This window comes from Pholcus phalangioides, unplaced genomic scaffold, assembly GCF_987345545.1.
Source record: "Pholcus phalangioides strain wild (caught in Gottingen) unplaced genomic scaffold, Ppha-v1.0 ptg000015l_1, whole genome shotgun sequence".
Taxonomy (NCBI): Eukaryota; Metazoa; Arthropoda; class Arachnida; order Araneae; family Pholcidae; genus Pholcus; species Pholcus phalangioides.
The window spans coordinates 11,121,975-11,137,433 of record NW_028301608.1 but is presented as its reverse complement, the minus strand read 5'-3'; the positions used below and the strand labels follow the sequence as shown (position 1 = coordinate 11,137,433).

Sequence of the window (15,459 nt, the reverse complement as noted above, 5' to 3'; positions counted from 1 at the left end):
GAATGTGTGAACTAAAGGGCAAAACTCACCCTCAAACACACACAGTGTAAGAAAGATCAGATCCTTCATTGAAGAAAATCGTGTGTATAATCTTGGTTCTGTGTTCTTTACAGATGAAGCCTGGTTCCATCTAACAAGTTATGTTAGCAGCTAAAACAGAACTTTCTGCCCAGAGAATCTGCACGTCTATCATGAAAGGCTTCTGCATTTCATCGAAATCAGTGAAAATCAATTTCATGCCGTGAGTCCATTTTTTTAAAGAAGCAAAAAAACAGTGGATGGCAAATTGTACAGGGATATTATCTTCAAATTCATCACAATGTCGGATAAAAATGAACCTTTTTGCTTTCTTGCAACGGAAAGGAGCAACCTGCCATATGTCAAATGAGACAGTGACATTTCTTCATGAATTTTTCGAAGACAGCCCTATTTGAAAAGGGTTGTGGGGGCCCAAGATCACTGGATCTGTCACCCCTGATTTTTTCCCTGCAGGGACACCTGAAGGCAAATTTGTACAAAAATTGATGAACTAAAAAAAACCATACAGAGATTGAAAAAGTGCACTCACCCTGAGAGAAGTGACCAGAAGTTTGTCAAGACATGGCAAAAGTAATACCAGCTTGCCTTCATGCAAAAAGCCCATATTTTGAACACATTATGTGACCTGTTGAAACAAACTTTGTTTTTGTATCCATAAATGTTGTTTCATTAGAACAAATAGTTTTTTGATTTATTTCTTGATACCATTTTCAAAATAAAATATTTTAGAATAGGTTGCATGACTTTTGGATCAACCTGTAATATTTTTATAACATAAAGTTTACCCTTAGTTTCTGAAGGCTAGAAAAAAAAAAATTGACAAATTAAATAGAGCAATTGAATGTACTTTTCAGCTACATTTTGTAATGAAGGGTTCAAATTGCATAGAACCAAACTAAGAAATGTGACATGCTAATAAGAAAGAAAAAAAAAATACATGCCAAAGTATAAAATAACAAATCAAGCATAGAAAATGTGTGTACCACAGAATCATTTCAAAAAATCAAACTCAGATGTAAGAAAATCAGCGCAAATGAAAAATCACATGATAAAAAAATGGAGCTTTTTAAAAAAGTCTCAATTACAACATCCACCTCATCAAAAAACCCCACTTATACTTGTAACAAAGTAAGCAATCAACTCATGTAAATTAAGAACAGCACTATCATAAAATCAAGCACTACACAAAAAAGAAGATAAAAAGAATAAGCTAAAAGGTAAGCCATCATCAAAGCCATACAACACAAATCAGAAAAAGGAAAGTATAAGACAAATCACAACCAACATTTTGATAAGGAAAGTGAAACATTTTTAGGCATAAAAAAATTCTTTTATAATAGTTAAATGAGAAAATAAAGAAATAATCACAGCAAGAACTTGATGTATATCATAGTGGTTATGTTACACATGCATAAATAACAATATCATAAAAAGTTTCACAAGTTATTTTATTATTAAAGCTACCTTTTATCACTTTGGGCATTCATTACAAACACTTGGTCTCACAAGCATTAAACAAGACTTCATATTAAATTTTGGTGTAAGTTAAAAAAAACCATAAAGCATGAATTGAAATAAAATGTAAGAATGGAAATTTAAACCATAATTGAAATTACAGACACAGACATCAAGAAATATTAATTTAAAATGTAAACAGAACAGATAATTAAGGGTTTATAATACACAGGTTCATAATAAATTATAAAAACTGCAAGGAACCAAATGAAAATGACATAATTGGTGACAAGATAAAAAAAAGAGATATCAGTTCTACTTCATCTGAATGATATATATTGAATCTCTCAGCTGGAGAAAGTGGCAATTATCCTTTTCTCACATTTTGGAACATGAGGAAAAGCATACTCATTTGAAATTAATCTGGTATACTGCAACCATCCGCCCTTCATATTTTAAGTGAAAGAGGCAGATGCCTAAATTTTTGTGTTATGTAAGTACCATGTGGAAAGTATGCCTGTTTTGAGGGAGAAATGTTGCAATAGGACATTATTCGGCCATTTAGTTGATATAGAAATTTTGTAGCATCCTGGAAATGATGTACATGTAGCATGGGCAAAATATTTCAAAGCAGCTGTGCACAAAGTAAAAAAAAAACCTAGAAGCTATTTAAAAAAAATTGACTTTCATAGTAGGTGGATTGATATAAACACAATCATACAAATGATCACATTACACAAAAACAGTAAAAGTTTACACACATTTCACCGGGACTGAAGAGAAAATTTAATAAATAGCAAAATATTGTGCTCATATGTTTCTTGAAATATAATTAATACTTTCTTCAAGCTAATCATGGCAGAAAATGATTGACTTCAGTAAAAAAAAGAGGGAATATATCATACATTTATATAATATGCAAGAGGAATACACATAATTTTAAAAATTTTGATTGATAACGTAGTTCTTTTAAAGCAAGAGAAAATTTTACCACACTGTCCTAATGCAATAAGTAGCTTTACAGAACCTTCCGTTTCAAGTTGGTGTGATTTTTATTTATTTGCAACGAGAAAAACGCAGTATTTGAAGAAAAAAAGTAAGCTCTTAATGCTGACTGTCAGCACAATGAGAGATAATGTCAAAGAACAATGAATTATGTGTGAGCCACATAATTTAACCTTGGAGGAGTTATAACTGCAGAAGCATATGGGGAAGAGGGAGGGCACAGAGTTCATGTACCACAAGCTGACCAAAAATTATAAAAAAATTTAATGTTTATGAAAAATTAAAATATAAATATGCCTTTCATTTTGTACTTCAACCAATTTATGTTAGTTTTAAATGCTTTGTGAAGGGTGGTGTAATATATATAATATAACTACAAATTTCTCAAAAAATTTTTTTTTGCCCCCTCCAAAGGTTGATCCTTCCTAACTGAAGTTGAACATAAAATATTTTATTTACCAGTTGCAGTATTATTACGAGTTATTTTTTCTTTGTGTTTACGCATAAATTCAGAAACAGACAAAAAAAAAAAATTCAGTTGGCAATTCTTTCCACAGAATTTAGAGAAGATAGTAAAATGTGCAGCAAATAATTTTAAAAAGAAATGCTCACAAACACATGTTTTTATGCTATAGGTTTCAAAGAGAAGGAAACTGGCAACTCTCCCTAACAACCCATACATTTCCTTTTAAAAGTATACAATCATGATTGATGTTCCCTTAAAGCATCTGCACACACAAAATTTTCCCATACATCATCAGCATATATGGTATATCATCAACATTGTTATATCTCATAAGAGGTAGAAAAAAGTGTCATTATAGTTTTGTCAAAATTATTATATATATAGTAATGACAATTTTTTTTCTATTTCTGTGTACCAATGTCAAATATTTTTGGAATAAACATGTGGATTTTGTTTTCCTTCTTCGAACATTACAGGATATAAACTTACACAATGTACAGTGAAACCCGTGTAAGACAGACACAGCACGAGATGGAAACTTGTCAAGATCGGAATTGAAAGGCATTCCCATCAATGTGTGTTTTACGCTAGAATACTAACTCTAAGTCTCAGAGACGTAGAGGTATAAGCAGTTAAACATGCAGTTTTTACCAGTTCTTGTTTAGTTAGATTCTAGTGTTAATGCCTTGATGTGCACCTACTAAATGCTACCTATAAAACTATTACTAAACCACACATGTACCTTGTTCATACTTCTTTGCGGAGCCTCTTATGAATCGATACATGTTGGAATGTGTGAGTGTACGTGTTGTGTTTAAACCTAAACATGAAGTTTGTTTCCGTGCAATGCTTGTTATAATGATGCAATCTGCCATCTATTTTTCAAATTATGAGTAAGATGTAATGATTGAATATTTGTATTCTGGCGAGACTTTTAAAACACCATTATAAATGGAATAATATTTCAATCTCTTGATGTTCTGTTTCATACAGGTTCCACCCTATAATTATTTAAAAATAATTTATATTTTGAATTAGCATGGTCCAACTTAGCCGTATTTCATTTTTTATCTCACCTACTCCTTTTATCAAGTTTAAATTATATATAAAGTTTTATTTGGTTATATGTGATGCCATAATCTTTGATGAAAAATTAATTAATGCTCTTACTAAATGAGCAATAGAGGCCATTCTAGTAAAATGAAACAAGAAAGATAGAAGATAACACATATGCTGAGTAATGAGAAAAATACATTATAAAAATAAAAAGGAATGCACTAATTTTGTGAATGACTAGTTTACTACCTTTGTAATTAAAATATTGTCAGCAATTTCACAGGCACATGGCCCATACATTTCATAAATTTTTTAATTAATTTGAATTATTCAGTTATGAAAGACAAAAAAAAAAAACGTAGTTTTTGACTTTCTGATAGCAAAACCAAATTTTTTTTGCACCAAAAACTAACTAAAATGACCAACTATCACAATAATATGTTTGAAGCAAATACAAAACATTATCATTTCACTAGAAATCATGAAAACAACATACCAAATAAGAAAGTACTTTGGTGATTTATTTTTTGAATATCTTTAATTTCAATTCAGAAATAAATTGAAAAATTTTATACATTTTTTTTAAATAGCAAATTGACACTTATTTAGAACTATGCCACTTTTAATAAGTTAAAAAACATTAAAAATGAATTATAATTTATGATGCACAATACTGCGCCAAGATATAATGGGCTTACAGGTGAAAGAAAAAAACAAAAAACACACAAAAGAAATTTTCAACGGAAGTCAAACATTTCCAAATCAAAATTTATGACTACAAAACAACCCTATAATCTTTGGAAACCAAAAAAAAAAATTTGATTTTTTAAAAAGAAAATTAATGGTCATACTAATAAAAAAAATCACTGAGAAACAAAAGATACAAACTGCAAATTCTACAATATCTGCATTGCATAATTTATTCATGTTACAATGAGAAAAAAAATTCACGTCAGTTAAAAACTGATGTTTTAATCTTGAGTGTTTGTTTTGTACAATTCCAATAAGCTCAAAAAAAGTCAAACATCAACATATTACAAAACTGATGAATTTCAACATTATGTTTAACCAATTAAAAACCCTTTAAAATTAACATTCTGAAAATTTACAATGCTCTTTTTTTCTCTAATGCGCGCAGAGTTTGTACACAAAGAACACACACGAATATGAAGATCTGATGACTATTTTACAAGATTGTATTGATAAAACACAGCACGAATGCTAGTGATGTTGCAATCCCTCACACAAAGGGAGGGAATCAAACAACTCAACAATTATTTACATTTTTTTTTTCACAACACTCAAAGAAAGGTGTTTGATATCCTTTAAAATGGCATTGGATATCTCAGGAGAAAACTTTACATTGAAGACATTAACGACAAAGACCATTGCATAACTCTAATGTATGCAAAGAATTTATCATCTCCAGATTTCTTCATGTGCGAGCATTACGCAGGTAGCACAAAAAGGGGATAATTTTTAAAATTATTTCTGATCATAGTCCCCCTTCTTTTTTCTGTCAAAACGGCAGTAGATTTAAAATGTGAAGTTGTTTTCTTCAACCTGTAGAAAGAAAATATACATCTTTTTACTTTTTGAAACACAATCAAATTAACTGCTTTTTTTTCCCAATGGAACTTGAAAGTAAAAAGTGGGAAAGAATCATTTTTAAATAGAGGATTAACAGCAATTGAGTTAAAAAAATTTCTAGGCTTTAAATTTTTTTTTAACTTTTGGCCTAAAAGAAAAATACAATTAATATAACAATTCAGTTTCTGGGTAATTTTCAAAATTAGATCAGCTCTTACTGTAAATCTACACATAACAAATCTCGATAAACAAAGTCTATATCTTTCTATCTGGCATACGAAAAGAAGTTATAAATTTGACAGTAATGCTAAAAGGGTACATACACCCTCACATAAAAAATATATATCGGAAATGAGAATACACAGTGAATTCCAGACTTGTGGTCTAAATTACTAAATATAAGTAACCTTATATTAGTAACTTATACTCTTAATTTTAGACCTATTGCAATCACTTCCTCTTGCTGCAAGCTGTTTGAGCACATTTAACTGCCAAAGAGATCCGTACTCACAGACTCTATTTTTTCTTTCCTTACCAACACGGATTTAGATCATTGTTATCTGTATCTATCTATAAGGGTTGTTTGGTTTAAACCATGGTTTTACCCAAGTGTTTTTTTTTTCAAAAAAATTCATGGAAGTGGCCCGAATATAAATTTTCTTTCATTTTAACTATCACAGTTGCTGAAAATTATATACAGTATCAAAATTTCTCATTCTTACTGCATTTTCTAACTTCGCACTACAGTCTGATGGTCTATCTTAAGCAAATTCACGAATGGGAATTGCATCGCATATATGTGGTGTATTATCTCACAAGCTTCCCCCCCCCCTTTCACAAAGAAGCAGCAACAGTAGTGACTTCACTTTCATGCTAAGGGCAGCTTATAATCCAAAAAGAGACCAGCTGCTCGAAGACCAGTGTACTATTAGTACAGTCAAACCTCATTAGTGCGTCACCCGGTTAACACGTCACTCCTCTTATCAGATCACTTTTTGGAAGACCCTATTATCTTCAGGCAGGAAATGGCACAGCTATGGCTTACTCCGTTTAATGAGCCACTCCGCATATCAAGTCATATTTTTGCTCTCCCAAGAGTGGCTCATTAACAAGGTTTGACTGTAGTTATATTGCCTTACAGACATTCATTTTCTTTTCATAGGAAGCAACACATCACATATCGCTACCAGGCTTAATATTGAATTATTTTTTTACATACTTTCAACATTACTCCCAGTTAATCAAGGTTCTACTGTACAATAGTAAAGGCCAGAAATTGGCCAGTTTGTGAAGTGGTCGGTGATCCCTATCCAAATAATTTAGAAATTCCTTGGATTATGGACTGTGTCACTGTTTGGTTAGGATGCACAGCAGTAAGTGATTTATGAAAAATAATCGGCTGTATACAGGGTGATTACAATTAAGAAGTTCTATATATGACTATGGTCAATATATGACCATAGTTGGAAATTTTTAACCATGAAGTTGGGTGGAAATGAAGGTGCCATCTATTGGTGGTCACCCCAGGTCAGGATGGTAAAGAACTTGCTTCTGATGTTCTTGTTGGTTGGATTCAAACCCGTGGACTTTGACAGCAACCTTAATAGTGGAAGGCGAGCATCGTACCACTGCGCCACTCGGGTGCTGAATAACAGGACTGGACAAATTCCAGATGCCGGGGGGGGGGGGGGGTGTACTAGAAAATCGGTTTTGGCACCTGAAATTTTTTATATGCATCATTGCTGCACGAGACAATTTTTCTTTGATTTCATAATAATGTGTTTTCCAACATGAGAATGGGTCATAAAATCTTGGAAAAGTAAAAAAACACATTACTCAGGACTGTTTTTTTGGGGAGAAATATGCTTCGCTCTTGTCAAATTTGGCTGGCACCTAATTTTTTTTTCGATTTGTCCAGCCCTGGTGGATAGCACAACTTTTATCAAAATACACAATGCAACAACAGTGAAGCAGCTTCTGAAGAACCATTTTGACAATAACATCATGATACAACACTTGGCAGCCATGTGCACCTGACAAGTAAATGCTACTATAACCTTTGCAACTTTTGACTTTGGGGATACCCCAGAATATTATGTGCAGTGGTCAGATTGCAAACTTTGCTGAATTGAAAGCACATTCGCATCATTACCATGACATACTCTGATCTGTTGTTGAACAAGTACTTTTGTTCTTCCATCTCACAGCCAGAACACGGTGGACAACATATTTAACATTTCTTGTGTAAGTTGTAGTTGTTTAAATGTCTTCATTTTTGTGGTTTCCATAAATTATGAAATTGTGAGATGCTAATCTTTGGGTAAGAGCAAAAATGTCGACGTTGTTTACCTTGATTTCCAGAAGGCATTCGATCGGGTCCAACATGGCAAACTCTTGAAGCGTTTACACGAGATTGGAATAGGGGGCAACTTGCTGAATTGGATAGAATCGTGGTTAAGAGATAGGTCGCAACGAGTTATGGTGAACGGGGAATTCTCTGGTTGGACAGACGTCACAAGTGGAGTTCCTCAGGGAAGTGTCCTTGGCCCCATACTTTTTTCACTTTTTATCGACAAACTCGATCAGGGTATCGATGGAATTACTAGCAAATTCGCAGATGATGTGAAGCTAATGGGGGTAATCGGAAATGAAAGCGATAGGGAGTTGCTCCAGACCAACTTAAACAAGATTGCAGCATGGGCAAATGAATGGAGCATGACGTTTAGCGTAGATAAGTGCATTATCGCTCATTTTGGTTCGAACAACCCACGGTTCTCTTACGAGTTGAATGGTGTCACTATCCCGGATGCAACTAGAGTCACCGATTTGGGAATTCTCATTGACGAGCGACTTAAGTTTTCTGAACATTGTTCAGCGGTTGTCAAAAAATCGAATAGAATGCTTGGTCTCATTTTCAAAAAGGTCTCTTCGCGTTCTCCTAAAATCATTCTTCCGCTTTTTCGAGGCTTAGTTCGTCCTGGACTGGAGTATGCTGTAAGGTTTTGGAGACCATACCTACAGAGGGACATAGACTTGGTTGAAGGGGTGCAGAGAAGAGCTACGCGTGTCCTTATTGGCACACAGGGCTTGAGTTATGAAGAAAGACTTCATTTTTTGAATATGTTTACATTGGATGAACGCAGGTGTCGAGGAGATATGATCGAAGTGTTCAAAATTTTCAATGGGATGGATAGGATGGACCATGAACTTTTAGTACACCGCCAATCGACTGCTTTTACAAGGGGACACCAGTATCGATTGGTGAGGGACAATGCAAGGTTATGGTGTCGCAGGGAATTTTTCTCTAATGGGGTTGTTAATAAATGGAATAGCTTACCCCCGGAGGTAGTAAATTGTAACACAATTGACACGTTTAAAAAGAAATACGATAAACATGTTGGGGTAAATCGAGAAGCTATCCATTCTTAGAATAAGACAACCATAAGTATTCTTTATGGGCATTGTATAATATTTTATCATGTGTATATATTGTTTATAATTTGTGTTAATTGCATTTTTAATGGGGTTGCTGTATTTTTGAAACATATGACATCCATATTTTTATGGGCATCTTTTTATCAGCCACCTCGTTGGGCATTTTGCCTGTTGTGGCGTTGTATTTGTATATTTGTATAATCAAGTCATCATTTTGCCCCGACTGGCTATCGTTTCCATTCTGTGAGTGAATTTTCCCATGCACAGGACGAAGAGTATTTTACATTTTAAAGTATTTTTTCCCTTTTCACAATACAAAATTGCATTGATTCAGGGATATTCATGCAAATTTTCAAGTCATTCTAATCAGTGGTATTTTACTACAGTGTTTTGAAATAAGAACTTCAGTTATAATTACCTTGTGTATCGTAAACCATTGCTAATTAATGTGCATTAATTATACTTCATTAAACACATTGTATTTATATAGTTTTTATCAGTTTTTGCAAAATAGCATCCTAATTAAGCGTATTAAAAGTAACTGGAGAAAACATCTTTATTATAGGGTTAATAATAACATTAAGAATTCTCAAACAAAATATTTCCTTGAGTTGGTTCTTATTAAAATGTAAGAAATATTTATACATTAATTAACATGGGAATTGTGTTAATTACACTAATAACCATTTTATTTTAATCAATTATTAGAAGTTTAAATGATTTTTCAGAAATTTTATTGTTTTTAATTTAATGTAAATGATATTAAAACTGGTTTAAAGCAAAAAGCCCATTTTTTATTTTTTTCAAAAACAAAACAAAAAAAAACTTTTTTTTAGCAACCCTGGGGATGTACCACCTTCTGATTCTTAATAAGAATCCGCTTCTTAACTATGGATTTGCTCTTTAGTTAAGAATCAAGAGAGAACTTTGCTACCACATTCTTAACTAAGAATCGTTTTTGTTCCATAGTTAAGAATCGAGTTAAGAACCAAGGCTTCCACTTAGCTTGATTCTTAGTAAACAATTTTTTTCTTCTATGCGAGATAACTTAAATTCTTTCTTTAATAGAAATTTTTTTATGATTCATATTTTAAAAAATGGGGAAAAAAATTAACAATGCATTTTTATTTCCAAATAAGGAAGTCGCCAGACTTTTTAAGTTATCGAAAAGTTATCTGAAGGTTGTGTGGGAGAGTTGAAAACAGTGTTAGAGTCTATATACAGCATATATATGTTGATAATAGTGATAAAATATCGGATAATTTCAATAAAGTTTGATAAACTTTGCTACATTTATCACATTTACCAGTGATTATGCATAATTCTCAAATTTTCAATCCATAAATATCATGATTGATGAGTCGTAAATACAATTTTTTTCATATTATGGGAACTTGTAGATTTGAAATCTTTTATTAGTTTAAAACTTCAGAGAAAATCGAATTTTGCCCACAAAATATGCGAGATAAAGCTCTAATCGGCCGAAATATAATATGTAATTTTAATTGTACTACATAAATTAAAAATCATTAACCTGCTGCTGCGTTTGTTTTTTTCACATGCTTTGGTGTACGTGAAAAAGCCAACATTACAGAAGCGATGACTATTTTTAATACTGATGTATTATCTGATCACTATTATTGTTATTTGACCATGAAGCAGCTATGCAATACATGTGCATCACCACGTTCAATTCACCATGACAATTAATTTAAAGAAACACGAAGCATATAATAATAATTATTGTTAGTCTTGTAATGTAAGCTTCACTTACATACATAATGTAAACACAACGATGACATTTATCGCATTACCATGGTTTGTCAATTATGCATAAGACCTACAAATGTGATAGATTCACGGTATATGAGCAAAATTTATCACACTTACCGAAATGGCCGGTGATTATTTATATAATAACAGCTCTTTATCACTTTCACCATAACATATATAGCATAGCCCCTCTTCATGGAGGGTGGCAGGGATCCATCCCAGTGAATGTGGGATGAATTTTTGATTCGAATCACATCGGATGATTAAGTATGGATATGTTTGTTTTTTAGTGCAACATGTCAAAAAAATATTATGTATTTATCATTTCTCTCAACCGTATTCACATTAGCTGAAATAATCTCCACCATTTTTTCAGGCTAGCGTCGCTCTAAAATTTCTTTTCCTCTCCATCTTGTCAACAACAAGTTGTTAATTTTTAGCTGGGCGCTGATTGGCCAATGGCGAAATTCCCCAAAAGGGAAATTTATCGGCCTGTCCATCGTCACGTGACCTTAAGAATAACTTTTAACAATCACACAGTGGTTGCATTCGGAGCTCGATTCTTAATGTGAATCTTACATATGGATGATTGGTTATTAAGAATCAGAAAGTGGTACACCCCCTGGTATCAACCCAGTTAACACTTGTCATACATGACTTAACAGACACAATTGACAAAACCTTCAATCCGATATTATTTTCCTAGACTTTTTCTAAAGCATTTAAAACGGGTGCCCCATAATGAACTTCTACTAAAGCTTTCAAACCTTGGTCTAAATGTTCAACTGCTTAAATGGGTAGAGGCCTTCCTCATTAACTGCAGCCAGTTTCCTATTTCAGGCCAGAACTCCCTATTTCTTCATGTCAAGTCTAGCACACTCTAGGGTTCAGTCTTCTCGCCATTACTATTTCTAATTTATATAAATGATCTACCCAACTCCATAGACTGCTGTATCAGACTCTTTGCAGATGATTGTGACATTTACAAAACAGTGAAACCAAGAATCTCAAACACAACCTTAACATTATTTCCGAATGGTCTCAACCTGGGAATTGCCCCTCAACAAGAGTTTTTATGAAAGTTACCCATAAAATAATTCCCCATGATTTCCCTTACTCCATAAACAATTCTTTGATCTCTGAGGTTTCCTGTTATAAACACCGGCATTATAATCTCTTCCGATCTCTGCTGGAATCTTCACGTTCATTATATTTCTAATAAATGTTTCCAAAAACTCTTTCCTTCTCCATAACCTTAAAAAAACTACCCATCGTGTCTGTCACCTGTGCTACCAGACATATATCCTCTCTGCTCTCTATGCCTGTGAAGCCTGGGACCCCAATACCCAAACCAACATAGACAAATTAGAATCTATCCAAAATAAGTTCACTCGCTTCATTTTTAACTGTTTGCTTTGATCTGCCTCCATTTTGGAGCTCAAGTGCCAACTCAATATCCAACCACTTTCCTCTCTTGGACTTTTCTTTAACTTTTTCTTTTCAAAACCCTCCATGGGTATTTTAATATCAACACTTCCAACATTATAATTAAACCCTCACATTTCTCCGTTAGACTCAACCATTCCCAAAAATTATAGCCCATCTTCACTTCTTCACCAATTTAGCTTCTTCTTAAGAACTATTATTGACTGGAACAATCTCCCACCAAATATTGTAGATTGTACTGCGATTTCCGAATTTTACTGTATCATCAATAGTCATACATAACTTCAGCATCCTCTTGTATGGCCTCTTCCGCAATACTGAATAAATAAATAAGAGGTACATACTCTGGGTATCTCACCGTCCTGTATATTCACTAGAATCCAACATACACTCCCCAAAATCAAAACTGTTCGTCAGGATCTGTGATAACTTCGCATTGAAGAAAAACAAGGTACTTCTTCAGCTCAAGAACAAGGGAGTGCATTATATTTCTAAACGGAATTTTGAATTCATGTGACAATCATTGCAATGATTCCACAAGAAAAATATTAAAATGTGATTTTCAACAACAGCAGAGCTAAGAATTGCTTTCGTGATTTCACAACTTTGAGGCATAAATATGATCTGGCTTTGCATTAACCTGTTATAACAGGTTTCTTGAATGAAACAAAGACACACCCTATTAATATGCTAAAATACTTGAGCAGTTGTGATATTAAAGACTTTTTATTTTACAAAAAAAAAAAAATAATAATAATAAAAATAAATATTGAGGTCTTAATTTTTTCACAGTATAAGGTAGTTATTTTACTGCAAGATATGAAATGATACAGTATTTGTTTATTGATTCAAATTTCCTTAGCAAACAACTTAATTTTACTAATATCATCTCATGTTCTCTCATATGGGTTAATCTGACTTAAGAATCTTAAGATACAGTTGACTGCAAATGGCTATAAATACAGGAGAGAAAAGTGTTAAAATAAAAATACCTTGCTATTTCTACATGCCATGTAAATGTAAGTTACGACTAAGAACTGATCTTGCATCACTTGTAAACCTCAGTGCATCCAACATTGGAAGTAAGTTCAACAGAGCAGTGTCACTTGCATCTGAAAACCAGGATTTGATTGGGATCGCATTATCTGAAATATAAGATTTTAAACTTGAAACAAAAAAAAATGATAACATTGCACATGTTTACAAATGAAAAATTGGCAAATCTGAGCATTAAAGCATAACAATTTGGGTAAACTACAAATTAAAGTGTAATGCAGTAAACCTTTTTGCAGGAGTGCAGGTAGGTGGCGGCAAAACATCTAACTGAATTCTATCAATCAACTACTGAATTATAGTTTTTAACAGCAAATAAATACTAATGAGCGAATTTTCTAGTAGTATACAATACATGTATACAAATACAACGCCAGTATCAACGACATTGATTCAGAGGTCAACAATAGCATGAATTAAATGGCATGTAATGATAATGCTGCCTCTCATTAATACTGCAGTATAATCCCTAACCCCAAAATGATATTTTTTCCTTAGTCCATAAAGTAACATTATACAGTGATACTACATTTAACAGAGCGGATTCGTTTCGGAATCAACGTTTGACAGCCAAAATCTTCATTAGCCGAAACATGATTTCGCTGGAAAATCTTTGATTTGTTCCAGGTTCTGCCCAAAATTTGAAGATAAGTTTTATAAAACGACAAGGAATGCTATAAGAAAGACAAAAACCGATTGAAGGATAAAATGAACAGCTTCAAAATAGGATAAATGAGAATCTACAAGAAAATAAGAAGTATAAAAATATAAAAGATTTTTTACATTAACCCACACACACTCTCACTCTCTGTATCCAGTTAAGTTTGTAGATGTTTCCATTCATTTGTGATTAATTCAGCCCATTTCCGTGTCTAATACATGCAGATAGAATAGATAAGCTCCTAGAATATCCAGACTTTCTAGTTTGATGCTCAGAGTCTTGCACTGAACGAAAGCGCTTTCTGAAAACATTTTTCCTCAATGCATTTTATATCAGCTGAATGTTTCATTTTACATGAAATGATTAAAAAAATTTTTGAAAGAGATATAAACTGAAGAGCCAAAAAAACTGGTACAGGCATGCGCATGCAAATAAAGAGATATGGAACCAATCAGAGTACGGCGCTGCGGTTGGCAATGCCTATATAACACAACAAGTGTCTGGCATAGTTGTTAGATCGGTTACGGCTGCTACAATGGCAGGTTATCAAGATTTAAGTGAGTTTGAAAGTGGTGTTATAGTTGGCGCACGAGAGATGGGACATAGCATCTCTGAGGTAGTCATGAAATTTGGATTTTCACGTACGACCATTTCACGAGTGTACTGTGAATAGGCCTATCGGGAATCCGGTAAAAAATTAAATCTACGACATTGCTGTGGCCGGAAAAAAGATCATGCAAGAACGGGACCAACGACCGCTGACGAGAATCATTAAACGTGACAGATGTGCAACCCTTCTGCAAATTGCTGCAGATTTCAATTCTGGGCCATCAACAAGTGTCAGCTTGCGAACCATTCAACGAAACATCATCAATATGGGCTTTTGGAGCCGAAGGCCCACTCGTGTACCCTTGATGACTGCACGACACAAAGCTTTACGCCTCGCCTGGGCCCAACAACACAGACATTGGACTGTTGAGGACTGGAAACACGTTGCTTGGTCTGATTCACACGAGTCTCGGTTCCAATTGCTTCGAGCTGATGGACGTGTACGGGTATGGAGACAACCTCATGAATCCAACAGGGGACTGTTCAAGCTGGTGGAGGCTCTGTGATGGTATGGGGCATGTGCAGTTGGCGTTATATGGGACCCCTGATACGCCTAGATACGACTCTGACAGGTACGTAAGCATCCTGTCTGATCACCTGCACCCATTCATGTCCATTGTGCATTCCGACGGACTCGGACAATTTCAGCAGGACAATGCGACACCCCCACACATCCAGCATTGCTACAAAGTGGCTCCAGGAACACTCTTCTGACTTTAGACACTTCCACTGGCCACCAAAATCCCCAGACATGAACATTATTGAACATATCTGGGATGTTTTGCAACGTGCTGTTCAGAAGAGATCTCCACCTCCTCTTACTCCTATGGATTTATGGACAGCCCGGCAGGGTTCATGGTGTCAATTACCT

The 15,459-nt window shown here is 33.9% G+C and overlaps 1 protein-coding gene across 4 annotated transcripts in view; it reads right to left on the bottom strand.

Annotated features, from left to right (window-relative positions):
* Positions 1–4,251: 4,251 nt before the first annotated feature.
* Positions 4,252–15,459, bottom strand: part of Dd (CTD nuclear envelope phosphatase 1-like protein dullard) — a 36,369-nt gene continuing 25,161 nt past the window's right edge. Inside the window, exons 7-8 of one of the 4 annotated variants that reach the window (XM_089242789.1) lie at positions 13,258–13,410; positions 4,252–5,584 (exon numbers count right to left, since the gene is read on the bottom strand). In XM_089242789.1, coding sequence (XP_089098915.1) covers positions 13,268–13,410 — 143 coding nt within the window. In that variant the 3' untranslated portion in view covers positions 4,252–5,584; positions 13,258–13,267. The remainder of the gene's footprint in view (positions 5,585–13,257; positions 13,411–15,459) is intronic. The other 3 variants (XM_089242790.1, XM_089242791.1, XM_089242792.1) reach the window with 3 other exon arrangements.